The sequence below is a fragment of the Vicugna pacos genome, chromosome 10 (assembly GCF_048564905.1).
Source record: "Vicugna pacos chromosome 10, VicPac4, whole genome shotgun sequence".
Taxonomy (NCBI): Eukaryota; Metazoa; Chordata; class Mammalia; order Artiodactyla; family Camelidae; genus Vicugna; species Vicugna pacos.
Window position 1 is genome coordinate 65,995,965 of NC_132996.1, and position 15,287 is coordinate 66,011,251.

A 15,287-nucleotide genomic window follows, 5' to 3' on the forward strand; every position below is an offset into this window, starting at 1 on the left:
TTAAAGTACTCTGACCAGCATAGCCGGCAAGCCCCAGCCTGCTGTGACCACCTCCCCTCAGCTGGAGGTGCCTGAGGGTTTCCAGAAACCCACTTGGGAGAGCACTGCCATCCACTCACTGGGCACGGGAGAGGAGGGCCACCGAGGGCTGGGGTCTGGACCGCAGCCTGGGCACCGTAGGGAGCAGCACCTCCTGCTGCCAGCGGTGCTCTGAGGAGCAAGGGATGCTGGCCCTCCGGTTGCACAGGAACTCTGCAGACCTCCTCCCCTGGGAAAGAGCTCGTGTTACGAAGTCACTCGATCCCTGCCTGCTTCTGCGATGCCCAGGGAATGGTTGAAGCGAAACTCAATAGCCCGAGTGAGGGCCTGTGCCCTAGATGGCCGTGCTGCCCAGGGAGGTGGCCCCTCCACCCATCCTCCGTGGCCCATGCAGCCTCCTGGAGTCTGGGGAGCCTCTCCCCCTGAGCAGGCCTGAGGAGGTGTGATAGAACCGTGGTGGCACAGGGTTGGCTGGGCGCGGGGGTTCCCAGAGGGGAGGTGTCAGGCTAGGTGTGCCCACTTAGCATCCTCATTAGCAGCCTCACTAGGGGGCCCTGAATGAAGTGGAAGGTGCTAATTCCTCTCAGAGGTGTTGCCAGCACCCGGGACAGGGAGTCTCTTCTCGGAAGCTCTGGGAAGCCCAGCTAAAACTTTGCAGATGAGCTGCGCAGGGCGGGAGTGGTAGTGGGGGAGTCTCCCGGTAAATGGCTTGTAGGAGAGCAGAGGCCCTGGGGGAGATAAGGGGTGGGGGGCCTGGGAGGACTGCCAGTAGGATGCTGGACCGGGCAAATGGACATCCAGAGTTTGAGCTGGGAAGGGGCCTACAGTGGGACTCCCCAAAACTTAAGACATAGGCAGACGGGGGCATTCCGCAGGAGCACAGGTGTGTCCTTGAGCCAGAGCTCCTCGTTCCCAGCTGATCCATGGGATCATGAGTCCATCTCAGTGGTTCGTTGTGGGTTAAGGAGGCAGGGCCAGTGAAGCCTCAGCCTGGGCAAGTGGGGCTCCTAGGAGATGCTGCCATTCCTGCTGGAAAAGGTAGGTCAGGGTATTAGGTAGGTCGACAAGGGTGACGGCAGGCGTGGGTCAGCCCGGTGGCCAGGGGTAGGGAGCAGGGTCTTTCTGTATGGGAGGCTTGAATTAGCTCACAGGGAGATCTGGGCCCTGCTACGCCTCGAGGGTAGGGACTCGGGCAGTGAGAAGTCTTAAGCACCCTCAGGAGAGATGCTGGATAGATAATAACTACAGCCACTGTTACTTTCCACGAGCCGAGGGCTTTATATGCATTATCCCACTTACTCCTCGCGACTCCCTGTGAAGCGGGTACCTCCATTATCCTCTTCTGCAGATGAGGAGACTGTCACTCAGAGAAGTGAAGGTCACAGACAACTAGAAGCGACAGATCTGAGATTCAGATTCGGGGCTGTCCTCCAGGGCTGGAGGGAAGGGGTAAAGATATTACGGAGCACAAAGGGGGGATGTGAGAAGACCACAGGGCCTGAATAGAAATAGCCCTGGGATGGGTGCCTGCATCCATCCACAAACAGACAGGAGGAAAGGGCCAGGGCCTGGGAGACCCGGGCGCCAGGCAGTGCCCATCAGGCAGCCAGCAGAGCCCGCCTCTCTGGGCTGCTCCGGGGCACCTCTGCCCCAGGCACCAGAATGAGTGTGGGACAAGGGCCCATCCTTAGTTTCAGGAAAATAAACAGCCTCCAAGGAAGAATTCAGAAATAAAACTTGACCTGACCAGAGGGGAACTTCTTCCGCTATTGGAAGCAGGTCCGTTCTGGCCCAGTGAGCCCTGGCGTCAACCCCCTGGAGGAGAGGACCAGGGAGGGCAGTGGGGTGGGAGGAGGGCCTGGCCTGACTGCTCGTGAGGGTCCTGCCACTTCCTGGGCCCTCCCTCCTCGTCTCCCAGCAGCCAGCCCCCCTCCCAAAACAACTAGCAGGGAACGAAAGGCCTCAGTTGATTCCCAGGGAGCTGGCTGGTGTCAGTGACAGGGCCCGTGGCAGATGGCAAGTTTTGCTTGTTGTAGATGAGTGAAAAATAATTAGCGTGAGAACGAGAAGCTGGAGCCTCGGTGATAAATGGAGCCCTGACCAGGGCTCATCGGGAGGGGCTGAGAGCACAGACTGGAGCCCCGCGGCCTGGCTCTGTCTCTCACTAGCTGAGTGACTTTGGGAAAGTTACTTTACTTCTCTGGGCCTGTTTCCTCATCCATAAAATGATAACATTTACCTCATAGGGTTGTTAAAAGAATGACGTTAAAGTGGGTAACATCTGAGAATTGCTCTTTACCATATATAATAAATGCTATGTAAGAATTTTTTAAAAAATAACAGGTGATAGAATAATTGTTGGAGCTGTTTCTGCATCCAGCCCAGCATGGCATCCAGCAGTTGGAGCCATTCCTTTTCATCCTCTTCCTCGAACTCTCTGCCTGGCCCTGAGATTGCTCTTCCGTAGGGAGGGGCTCTGGCCATCAAGCCTGTCGATGTGGAGAGAACACAGCAGAAAGACGTGGCTTCAGAGCCAGACTTGGCACCTCACTCATTGGGTTGTTTAACCTCAGAGCCTCGGTTTCCCCATCTGTGACATGAGACCAGCTGTACCCACCTTCGGGCTTGTAGTGAGGGGCATAGGAGGCACCTCCCCTGGTCCTTCAAAGTGGCCCTGGCTGGGAGGGTGGGGAAGGTGCTTGTGAGTCTGAGACCCTGGGGGCGGAGGGGAGTGGCCGTGGCGTCCCCCTCCTGCCCCCGGCCACACCAGGCACACTGTTTCAGTCCCTGAGCCTGGGTGCGTGAGGAACCCGGCCTCAGCCCTGGGCAGACTCAGCTCTGCCTTCTGCTCCTGCACAGCTGACGTGTGAAAAGCAACAGCTTTCAGGCCAGTAGCTTGGGTTGTGCACACCCGGGCACAGGCTGGCAGTGCACGTGGCCCCCAACCCACGCACGTGCTCTCTCTGTCGCCTCCCTCACCGCCCTTCCCCTTCCTGTGGTCCTGGAGACCAACCTCTGTGTGGGGCCACAGGCCAGGGAAGGAGAAGGGACTTGCCCGGTGGAGGGAACATGTGGGTCTTTGTGTCTGTGTGCGTGGGAATGAGGACCCGGACTGACGGGCAGAGATTTTTTCTTTTCAAGTAACTCAAGGAGGCTGCTTTGAAATACCAGCCCTGCCCCGTCCTTGTCGTGGGATCTTCAGGAATTGTGCCTCTCTGACCTTGGTCTCTTCATCTGTAAAGCTGGGGTAATGCCCCTATGACCTGATGAGGCTTCTAGCTCTGGGCCCATAGCCCCCTCACTTTCAGGCAGCCCGTGGAACTCCCCTGGGCTCAGTCTTCCTCATCTGCAGAGTGGGGTCGATACCCGCAGTCTCCCCGTGGTGGCGTGACCACAAGCCTGGAGCCAGAGGAAGACCCACAGAGCTCTTTGTGATCCCTAACGCCATGGCTCTTCATTCCATAGGGGGCATCAGAAGCCTGCTCCTGGGTTCAAAAACAGGCATTTAGCTGAATCCTGCTCCTCAGAAGCAGTGGTTAAGACACAGGCCCTGGAACTAGGCTGTGTGACCCAGGGCAATTCACTTCACCTCATCTGTAAAATACAGTAATAGCAGTGCCTGCCTCACAGAGTTATTATAAGGATTAAGTGAGTTATGTTTGCAAAGGGCTCAGATGAGGCCCAGGATGTGGTAGGTAACTGACAGGTGCTAGAGGACTTAAGGTGGGCTGAGCTGGGACCGCCCTGCAGCCTCTTGAAGTGATTCTGGTTACTATGTGTTGATCCCCTCCCTGTGTGGGTGCTCCCTCATATAAGCCTCACCAGCCAGCAGGGAGGCTAACTAGCTCTGTAGCCAGAGAGTGGCCACAGCTGAGAAGTGGAGGGGCCAGGATTTGACCACCCCTGGAGCCAGTGCTCTGGGCACGACTAAAGAGGGCGGGCGCTGTCTACCAGCCCACTTAGGCCAGAAGGGAGCCCGTTCGTGAGCCCACCCCGCTGAGACAGAGCATCTGGGGCCAGCACTCGCCCTGCAGGCTGCCTGGGGCCCAGCCTCACTGCAGTCAGGCCCCCAAGTCAGATACCCACCTCAGGAAGACAAGCTCCAGTGCCCAACACAGAAACACTTGGGAACCAGACAGACCCCAAGGGCCTAGCTAGCAGCAGTTTCCTCTCACTGTGTTTGGAACACATTCTAACTTCAAAGCCCTTTCACACAGGGAATCCCACTCATTATAGGAAAGGGAGTCCTGGGCCCTCTCCTCAGGACTCCAAAGACCACAGCACCTTGCGGAACTAAAAGAGTCCTTACAGACTGCCTGATTTCCCTTTTTACTTTGGCCACCAGGAAGCATGGAATGTACTGATAGTTTTACACGTAGCTCCTGTGGGGGCCGTTGTGTCTTGCACATGTACAACCATTTCCCCAATCTTCTATTTTAATGTACTTAGTTTTTGTTCTGAAGATTTTACATTTATATTCCACCTTTTCATTGCTTGTGGTTCCCGTATAGACACATGCAGCTGTTGCTGATACAAGTAAATATTAACAAATACAAAAATACTAGCCTCCCCTTAGTCCAGGTTCTTTATTCTTCAGGAGAGGCAACCAAGGCCTGAAGGAGTGGTGAATTTCTGGCCTGGGGATGCTGCCCTGGGTCTGGGGCTGGCAGCTTGAGAATGTGGCTGGACCTAGCCCAGTCACCAGCCTCAACAGGCAGGGCTAAACGGGGTCCAGGGAAAGTGGGCCTGGGGCTGAGGTCTCCTCTCCTTTGCCAGCCCAGCTGCGGAGCAGTGGGGTCCCCACCCACTGGGAGGTGGAGAGGTAGCCACAGATGACTCTGCCTGAAACCGTACAGGTGATTGATGCCTTCTTGTGGATTGATTGCCAGCGAGGGAGTTCATGTGGATTTTGCCAGCTTCCAAGGGGGTTATGCATCAAGAGTGTGAAAGAGAAGATCTCAGCCCAGGCTCCCCGGAGAAACACTCTGCTAATGGGACTGTCTCTTGGGGAGTTCAAGAACAGCATGCTGTGAGGTGGGAGAAGGGAACTGTGGGACAGTTTGTCTAGCACCTGCTGGGATGGACAGATAGGGAAAGCTGGAGTCTCTGGGGCCTTTCTGAACCTCAGTTTTCTTACCCATAAAAGGGGGCTCCAGGACTGTTTGCATGGCCCCTTCTAACCCTGACATTCCTGCATTAAGTGTGGGCTTTGGATAGCACTGGACTCCTGCCTGCTCAGCCTCCTGCTCCTTGGAAGCTGCGGGGCAGAGTCTCTGAGCCCCAGCCTCCTCATTCTTCAATAGAAATCATAGTGGAAGAGCTACATTCACTGAGCACCTACTCTGTGATAGGTGTGGGCTTAAGTGTGTGACTCATTTAACCCTGTGACAATTCTGAGCTAGGTACTGTTCTTAGCCCCATTTTAGAAATAAGGAACTGAGCGGCACAGAGAGGTTAAATAACTTGTCCAAGGTCACACAGCCAGTAAGTGCAGGGCCAGGACCTAGACACAGCCTGATTTTTAGAGCATGTGGACTGAGGGTGACGCTGTCAACCTGCATCGCTGCTGTGAGGCTGGCAGGTGGACTTGGAACAAGGGAGGTGCTCGCCAATGTCAGATGTATCCCTGTGGCCTGGGTCTGGTTGTCATCCCTTCCTCCAGGCTCAGCTTCCAGCCCATCCTTGGGCCTGGATGCACAAGGCCACCCCTGCCAGGTGGGACACCTCATGAACCGACCTAGAGGCTGGAGGTGACACTGGATGGGCCTCCTATATCACATCATCCTTTCCCTGTGATTCAGCCTGATTCTGGTGCCCTGGCCCCACTGCCAGCAAGCAGGGTGACCTCCTGTCTCCCACTAGCCCCGAGCTGGAACTCTCTGTGACCTCCCTTCCCTGAAAGCTCTCAGCACTGACCTGCTGGGACCTACTGCCGAGGGCACTGCTCCCTGAAGCCTGCTCCCAGGGCCAAGCCCAAGGGGACCTTAGGATCAGGGGGAGAAGGCCCAGCCCTGGCTCTTTAAATAGCAGCCCCCTAAGGCCCATGGCAGGGGAAGGTTACCCTGTCAGGGCTTTGATCTGCCCAGGCCAGCCCTTTCTGATCAGCTGGAGCCAATCATGCAATCAGCAACACCTGCCCAAACCCCAGCACCCATCCCAGATCACCCTGCCATGAAGTCCCCAGAAGCCCCGCTGATATGATGGCCCCCACGAGGAGAGGCCTGGGGTCCACCGGGACCTATGCAGATCTCTGTGACATCATCCCAGTCAGCTCTTGCTGCAGCCTTCTGAGGGAGTGGTGTTGTCCCCATTTTGCAGCTGAGGAAAAAGCCCTAGAGTACTTAAGATAGCTAGAGAAGCTGGTCCTCTGAAAGCGGCCAGGGAGCGTGGGGGCGGGGTGGGGAACATTTCCCCAAGAGGGAAGGATTTGAGCTACGAGAGGAAGGAACTGTGTCTCCAGTCTTATGACAGCTGCTTCAGGGGGATGGAGTGGTGGTTTGGAGGGACCGGGGCTGCTGCGGGGACGGGAGGGGGGGGGCCTATGCTCACACTCCAGGGCAAGAGAGTGGGTGTGAAGATCAGCAGCGCTGCAAGACCCCAGCCCTCCAGGACTCTCGGCTGAGCTGGGGCAGGGATGGGCAGCAAAGAATCAATAAGTTTACACTAACGCAATGTGCCCAGGGCTACCCTGGGGGAGGCATCCAGGGGGCCCATTAGGGAACAGCCAGTTCTGCGTGAGAAGGGTAGGGGGTGCTGTCAAGGAGGGTTTCAAATAGGTGATGACTTTTGGTTGGCCTTGAAAGATGAGTGGGATTTTGTCTGGCAGAGAAACTGAGGTAGACAGAGCACAGATTCCAGTGAGGTGTTTTAGGGAGTAGCAGTTTGGTAGGGTCGGGAGGAGGATGGGGCAGTGTGAGAAGGGGCTGGAGTACTTCTCTAGCCAGAAGAAGGCCCTGAGCCTGTCTGTGCCCGGGATCCCCAGGGGTTGGGGAGGGTCTTCCTGCTCCCAGACTCAGAGAGGGCAAGGCACTTGCCCAAGGTTGCACAGCCCGCCTACCAGTTACTGAGGCCCTTAGCTACTGCCTGAGAGGTCTGGACTTTACCCTGCAGACCATGGGAGCCATGAAAGGTTTTTAAAGTAGGAATCAGCATGTGCATTTTAGAAAACAATTTTGCATTTTTGGGAAGTGGAACTCTGAGAATGGTTAATGCTTAACTCAAGGGCCTGAATCACCATCAAGGATACTGGGCTTTGTGGATAGAGGAAGAAAGGGGCCCTGTAGTACCACTCAAGTCATCCCATCCATGTGGGGGGGTGTCCTGGCACCCCATTCACACCTGCCTGGGCTGGCGGCCCAGCCAGGGCATAGGGAGCGCCCAGCAGTGCCCCTGTTCTCCCCTACTGAAGGGGGGGGTGCCACACCTCCCCTGGGAGGACCACTGATCTGGGTAGGGAAGCTATGTGCGCCCCCACTGAGGTTGTTGGAGGGCACAGACCCTGTGCCCTGGGGGAGGAGAGCCAGAGGAGGTGCTTTGTGGCAGCCCCAGACCAGGAAATAGCCTCTGCCCTCCCCCATCCTGAGACATTTCCTCCAGATGAAATCACATCCCCAGCAGGGGAACAGGCCCCCATTGTGAAGGGCTGGGGTCTCGAGAGAAAGGGCGTCTTTCAGGCCCTTAAAAATAGCAGCCCTGAGATTTATGAATCTACATGGAATAGAGTGGCCCACTCTCCCCCAGAGCAGCACAGGCCCTGTCACCCCCATCCCACACCGTGACCTGGCAGTGACCAGCTGGAGAGTCCTCTAGCCCAGACCAGGGAGGGGCAGCTGATCTGCCGGGTTCACATGCTCTCCCTCTGCTTAGCCCACCAGAGCTAAGACTGTCACTGGCTTTGTCCAGGCCTGTAACGGAGCACCTGGTGGGGTCAGCCTAAGGGAACCCTGCCACATGATCGAAGTGGGACTGGCACTGACCACGGCTGTTGGCTGATCACTCCCTGAGCTGGGGGGCAGAGGCTGCCACTGGCCGTTTCACGCTGGTGTCTTAACAGACCTTCAGCCACCTCTGCAGGGCTGGGTGCCAGGATCCCCCTACTTCTCCCACCTGAGAGCAGGGAGGGTGGGGCCGTGTGCACACGTGGGGCTTTGTGTGATATTGTGAGGTGGATGGTACATGTGAACTGTGAGAGTTTTAGCCATTCTAGACTCCAAGAGGTGAAGGGCAGAGGGAGAGGAGATGGTTGGGAAGGGCTGTCCGCGGAGCATCCCTGAGAACAAGCTCTTCTGGGCTCCTCTGGGACGGCCCTCCCCTTCCTCTGCCGGGGTCTGGCCTGATTAGAGTGGGATGCGGAGCTACAGCACCTTCTGGGACCTCGCAGTCGTTTCATTTGTGTGAGGGGCCCCCGAGCCCAACCCAGCATTCTGAGGTAACCTCCGTGGGCCACCTGGAGATGGGGAGGGGCTGTAGGAGCTGGTGGCTGACATACCAGCTGTTGGCAGCTCTGTCCTTCCGCAGCCCTGCTGCCACCCACGGAGCCCCAGCCCCTCCCTTCCCCTCCGTCCTTTCAAACATAGCCAGTGCCGTCAGCCACTTGTCACAGACATACAGCTGGAGCCCTAGCCCCCTGTAGTCCCAGACCCCCACCCCCGGACACCCCACCATGCAGCTCTGCGCGCGCTCCATCCTTCTCCCGCTTCCCAGAATCCGTGCTCCGACTCCTCCTTGGAGAGAGTGGGATGATGTCACTTCCTGAGGGTGGGGGGAGGAGTAGGCACGACCCCAGCAGGCTAGCCCGCCGGCCCGCCCGCCAGGCCGCCACCTCGCTGGGAGCAGCCTGGCAGCGGCTGGATGAAGTGGCTGCACCAGGGAAAGGGCGACAGAGACGGGCTGGACTGGACGTGCCGGCTGGCCACCAGACCCCAAACCCCCTCGCCCACCCTGAGGGCCATCCCACCGGTCGGGGGAGACTTGGCCACTTCCCAAGTGATGCCGGTCTCCGCAGACACTCTTTTTCCCTGGAGCCGTCACCGGGGAGAGGAGGACTTGCTGCCTACCCTTGGACCAGATGCCATGTAAGCCTCTGCCAGCCTGGGGGCAGCTGCCCACCAGTGCCCAGCCTCCTGCAGCAGGGGTTCCTCTACACAGTTCAGCTCAGAGCTACTCTAGAGCCCCTCATGGGTGTCTACCCCCGGCCACCACCACTGCCGTTGTTTCTGGGACTCTAGGGTGTGGGGACTGGGGGCTTCCTGGGCCCTCCTCCCTGAGCTTGCCTGTGGATAATTTGAATTCGGCTACTTCAGAGAGTTGGGATCGGGGCAGTGAAGGCTGCATGGCTCAGGGTGGGTGTGGGAGGGATGGTTGCCAAGAGGATGGGATACCCCCAGGGCTTGCCCGCTGCCCTTCCGGCAGAGGGGCTGAGCACCCCAGCCATGCTCTTGAACTTGTGTCTCAGCCATGTCCTTCCTTACCAAGAGGCATCGCTGTGGTTGGGAATTCTGTCTGATGGGTGCAAAATCAAGTCATAGAGTGACTTGATTTCCAGCATTCTAGCAAAGCAAGCAGTGGAAGACCTCATGCAACACAGATTTACTGAGTACCTACTATGTGCTGGGAACTCCCATCCCCCATATTTTCCAGCCCCAGGCATGCCCTTATCCCCACCCTCCCCAAGACCTTCAGCCTTCCACCTGCCCTGCTGGCCTCACACCAGGGGACAACTCAGGCTTGGTCTGGGAAGCACCCACCTCACCCCAAGGACTGCGTACACTGGGCAGGGGCTCCCCTGATCCCATGGAGGGCGAGGCAAGGATGAACCCAGGTCTTTAATGATGCTGAGCAATTCCTGTTGGGGTAGCCCCTGGCAGAGCTGATCCCAAGGGGCATGTGCCAGTATGGGGGACAGGAGAGTCCTCAAGGGTAGGGGTAAGGCTGAAGCCAGTGTCTGGCTGCTGCAGTTTTTGATGTTGGCTCTGGGGGTGGATCCTGCGGGAGGTGGGTCTGCCCAGGAAGGGTCAGGAAGCCCCTGGGCTGTAGGGCCTGGGGGAGACGCCTGTGCCGCTGGGCACACCCAGCAAGGCATGTGGCGACCCTGGGTGCCTCAGTGGCCTAGGCAGCCACAGGGTCTGCTCTGTCTCAGGAGGTGAGCGCCAGGCCCGCTGAGCCTCCGCAGAGCTGCCAGCCATGCCCGGGATTGTGGTGTTCCGGCGACGCTGGTCAGTGGGCAGCGATGACCTCGTCCTGCCAGCCATCTTCCTCTTCCTCCTGCACACCACATGGTGAGTCTTATGCCCATGTCACAGGCCTGGAAGAAGGCCTTCTGATCATCTGTCCCAACGCCATCATGTGCCCAGCTCCCAGGAGTCAGTGTTGAACCATCCACCGCTTAGGGCGATACCCACATGGAGACCCCACCCGGCCACTGCTGGACCTGACACCAGCGCTGGGCGGAGCTGCTGTGCTGCCTGCCCACGGCTGGTGGCTGGACTCACTGCTCTTGCTACCCTGTCCCTGGATACCTGTGTCCTCAGAGGGACTCACTGCCAGGTGGACAGTGGTCCTGGGCCCGGAGCAGTGAGGCCCTCACCTCCCCCCGCTGGGAGGTGGGCCGTGGGAGGTGCGCAGGCTGCCTGGCTCCGCTCACGTGTGCATTCCCCCAGGTTTGTGATCCTGTCCGTGGTGCTCTTCGGCCTGGTCTACAACCCGAACGAGGCCTGCTCCCTGAACCTGGTGGACCACGGCCGCGGCTACCTGGGCATTTTGCTGAGCTGCATGATTGCAGAGATGGCCATCATCTGGCTGAGCATGCGCGGGGGCATCCTCTACACGGAGCCCCGAGAATCCATGCAGTATGTGCTCTACGTGCGCCTGGGTAAGGGCCACCTGCCATGGGTGAGGGTCTGCTCTGGCCTACCCCAATCCTCACCCTTCTCCTGTGCCCAACATTCACTCAGCCACATGTGATGTGCGAGGCCCAGCGCCAGCACCCGGGTCCAGCATGGAACAGGCAGGTTTACTGGGCTCACTTCCGGACCAGGGGTGGGCGGACTGCGACCTGAGAGCCAAGTCCAGCCTGCCATCTGTTTGTGTAAATAAAGTTTTATTGGAACCCAGCCATACTCATTCGTTTACGCACTTAACCACCTCTGGCTGCTTTTGAACGACCACAGCAGAGCAGAGTATGGACAGAGAGTATGACCCACAGAATCTAAAACGTTTATTCTCTGGCCCTTTACAGAAGGAGTTTGCCGACCCCTGCTGTAGGCCGTGCACATCTCTGGCTGCTTGTGATCCTTCCCCAAACAGCCCCCCGCCTTCCCTGGGAAGCTCCCCAGGGGCCTCAACCAGCTCCTGCAGGGCCCGCCTGTGTTTTCTTCCTGGGCTCGGGTTCAGCCCATCCTCCCGGGCACTCCCAGTGAGCACTCCTCCTGTGCTGAGCCCTTTTCCCATGTTAACTCAGGGAGGAGTCTTTATTGGTCTCATATTGCAGATGAAGAATTTGGGGCCCAGGGAGGTTAATTAGCTCCCTTAAAGTCACACAGCTGATAAGTGTGCAAATGTCAGAGCTGAGATTTGAACTCAGGTTGTCTGGCTCCAAAGCCTGGGCTCTCACCTGCCACACGGGGCCTGTGGAGCTGGGGCTTTTAACGCTGTCCCCTGAGGGGGGCCATCAGTTCTCCCACCCACTTCCCCAAGCCCCATCTCAGCCTGAGTAGGGCACCGTGGGCAGCTAGCTGCTGGGACCCCTTCCTCCTCCTGCCTTGTGCTGGAGGCTTCCTCCTGAAATGAACACTCTGTCACCCCATTCTTGCACAGCCCTGTACCACGGACCTTGTCACTCCCATTTTACAGATGAGGAAACGGAGGCTCAGACAGATTAGGTAACTTGCCTAAGATACATCCGATTCCAGAGTTCGTGGATATAACTAATTCTAATTCCTGAAAGAATAGAAATGCCTCTTCGCCATCGCCTTTGCAGTCACCTTCTTGGGGAGGCATCAGGGGCTTGAAGGTACATGAGCCAGAACAGGTGATGGGCACCTTACAGCAGAACAGAGTGGTGGTGGGACAGCCATGCCCTCTGGGCCCTCTGTACCAGCAGGCCTGTGAGGGGTTCCATGAGGGGTCTGGTGACCCTGCTGCTGAGCTGGCCGGGGGCCCTGTGGCAGGAGGGGCCAGGCCAAGGCTCTAGGGCCTTTCCTGGGCAGCCGGCAGCTGTCCTTCAGCCAGGGCCCTGCTCTCCTTGCAGCCATCCTGGTGATCGAGTTTATCTACGCCATCGTGGGCATCGTCTGGCTCACTCAGTACTACACCTCCTGCAATGACCTCACTGCCAAGAACGTCACGCTTGGTACGTTGGTCAGCCCTGGGGTGGAGGGGGTGGGTCAGGTTAGAGAGGGCAGACGCTCAGGCCCTGAGAGAGAGAAACAGTTTCTGTGAGGGTGCCAGCAGGTTGGTAGGGTGAGGCTGCAGCCTTCATCCTGTGGTCTGCCATCCCCCATTGGGGGACCCTGGTCTGGGGGGCAGCAGCAGGCACAGAGCTGCCCGGGACTCTGGAAACCTACACAGCAATCTTCTCTGTGCCAGGGATGGACCTTGGGGTCACAGCTCAGCCAGGGGACCCCAGGCCATGCAGCCAGAGGCTGGAGCCAGGGGCTTTGGGGCTTTGGGGCTTTTCTCTTGGGCCCCAGAAGCAGTTGGGGGTAGGGAGGCCCCAGTGCCCCTTTCTTCAGAGCCAGAGAGGTGTCCCCAGGACCATGACCCTTCACTTCCCAACGCTGCCCCCACAGGGATGGTCGTCTGCAATTGGGTGGTCATCCTTAGTGTCTGCATCACTGTCCTCTGCGTCTTCGACCCCACGGGCCGCACCTTCGTCAAGCTGAGGGCCACCAAGAGGAGGCAGCGCAACCTGCGGACCTACAACCTGCGGTCAGTCGGCCGGGCAGGTGGGCCGTCCCCTGGCGGGGTTCGCTGACTGGTGGGTGGAGGCCAGCTTTGTGCCTCCCTCACTGTGTCTCAACCTGTGTGAACCACAGGCGTTGGCCAAAGTCTGACCTCAATTTCCTGGTCTATAAAGTGGGGACCACCATGGTTTCTGCCTCATGCTGCCTCTGTGAGACTTAATAGGGTGGTTAACATGGTACTCACATGAGGTTCGTGCTCAGCCAGTGGTAGCCTTTGTCATTGTCATCATCTTCAGTGCCAATAACAGCACAATGATAGTAACAGTAGGACGCATGTGTACAGCAAGCCGGAAGTGCATTTATTAACTTGGAGTAACTCCCTAAAGTAGCTGTTAATATCATCCCCATAATACAGATGAGGAAACTGGGGCACAGAGAGGCTCTGTGACTTGCCTGAGGTCACACAGCTGGGAAATGGTGGGGCTGGGATCAAGCCCAGGCAGTCTGGCTTTAGAGCCCTTGCTTTTAACCACTAGGTGAGGCTGCCTCTAGTATTAAGGGGCTGGAGGAGCTTAATCAAGGAGGGCTTCCTGGAGGGAGGAGGTTTGCACAGTGTTTTGGAGAAGGGGAAAGGCTATGCCCTGGTAAAGAAAATGAGACCAGGCATGGGCACAGAGTTCCTGTATATTGAAAAAAGAGAGGAGGAGCTTCCAGGGTGGGTCACCATGACTCCTGTTAATCAAGCTTCTGTTCTGGGTTAGACCCTGCCCTGAGCCCTTTCCATGATCTGTCTGTTTAATCCTTTTGCTAACCCTGGTGTGGTTGTGAGACCCATTCCACAGCTGAGGAGTCCAAGTCCTGGAGAGGCCACCCTGCCCGAGGAGTGCAAGCTCATCTGGCACTCCATCTCCAGCCCAGGGCAGTGGAGTCGGGAGCTCTCAGCCAGGGCAGTAGCTTGCCCAGGACCCCACCCCATCCTCCTGTACCCTTCTGGCTGGTTCCTCTGGGCCCCCGATGTCAGCTTGGCAATGCAGCCAGAGCCACACCTGGGCTGAGGCTGGCCACCTCCCGGCCCCAAATGCCAGACCCCAGAGCTCATTGTTCCCCCCAGTGCAGCTGGCCGCCACCACCCGTCCCATTTTGCACATTCTGAGCACATGCCCCCCCGACCCAGTTTCTGGGCTCCTGGGGCCCTGGAAAAAAATCTTCCCTCCTCAACTCTGGGTAATTGCCTTTGGGACCCAGGGCAGCCAGTGCCTTTGCAGTTGGGAGTTGGCGGTGGCTGTCATCTGAATTAGAAAGTTTTCCAGCAGTTCCGGGCCCTGTACGGGTAGTTAAGAAGCCTCAGAGCTCACACGGCCCCACCTGCTGTGGTTTCTCCAGCTCTCAGGTGGGCTTGGGAGGGTAGGCTGGGCCACTGTGACCACCTCTCGGCTGTTCCCCACTCGGCCTCCCTCTGCTCTGAAACCGCAGTTTTTCTAACCAGGGAATTTTAAGCCTACCGACCCTTTATCCACCTCCAGGTTTGGGGATGCGCACAAGCCTTTCTGTCACACTGACGGGTTATTTTAGTTTCTGGGAGTCAGGGAGCCATTTAAGTCCTTGGCACTTTCTCCTTCCAGTCAAATCTGGTGGGGTTTGGAGATGGGTTAGTCCCACCACTACTCCTTGGGAGCCTTGACCTTGGATCTTTGCGGGAGCCCCAGGGTAGTAGGGTGCCGAGTCCATGAACTTCCGGCCTACATTTAGAGTCTCTCCCTGTCTCGGTCTCTATAGCCTAACCAATGCATTAGGCTAAACGTGTCATCAGCGCCATCCGTCCCCTGGTGGGCACAAAGGGTACTGCAGTAGGGTATACAGTCAGCTCTTCCATCAGCCACAGGGAAGGGAAGAAATTCTCTTTGAATGTTTGATAGCCAATTTGGTTAGAAAGGGTTAAAGAACATAATGCTCTGGGAACCCAGCTTGGCCTTTGTTAAGCCTCCAGTAGGTGGGACATTGGTTTAGGATGCAAGGCTGCCTAAGTCCCTCAGGGCTGGCTGGTCCCAGAAACAGAATTCCCGCGCATCCTTCCCTAAGCCCCTCCTGTAGCCCTGGAAGGCCCTGTGGTTTTCCCTGTCCTTGTGGCCCACAGCCCGTGGGACCAGGGTTGGGAGCAGGAAGTAGCCCTTAGCTGCAGAGAGGAGCCAAGAGGCTTGGGAGGAGGGCCTGGCCTGTCACTCCTGATGGATGCTAAGTGCCTTGCAGGCATTGAGGGTCACCCGTGCCTGCCCCTCCTCACCACCCAGCACCAGGATCTGAAGGGGCTGGCGGGAAGGTACATGTCAGAAAAGCAAGCCAGCCCCT

The 15,287-nt window shown here is 57.7% G+C and overlaps 1 protein-coding gene across 4 annotated transcripts in view; it reads left to right on the forward strand.

The window, feature by feature from the left end:
* DAGLA (diacylglycerol lipase alpha) overlaps positions 1-15,287 on the forward strand; it is a 60,729-nt gene that overhangs the window by 25,228 nt on the left and 20,214 nt on the right. For 2 of the 4 annotated variants that reach the window (XM_072970073.1, XM_072970076.1), the window contains exons 2-5: positions 10,178-10,316; positions 10,698-10,909; positions 12,287-12,388; positions 12,828-12,966. In XM_072970073.1, the coding sequence (XP_072826174.1) occupies positions 10,222-10,316; positions 10,698-10,909; positions 12,287-12,388; positions 12,828-12,966 (548 nt within the window). In that variant the 5' untranslated portion in view covers positions 10,178-10,221. Of the gene's footprint in view, positions 1-10,177; positions 10,317-10,697; positions 10,910-11,889; positions 12,050-12,286; positions 12,389-12,827; positions 12,967-15,287 lie in introns of those variants that run through there. The other 2 variants (XM_072970075.1, XM_031690758.2) reach the window with 2 other exon arrangements.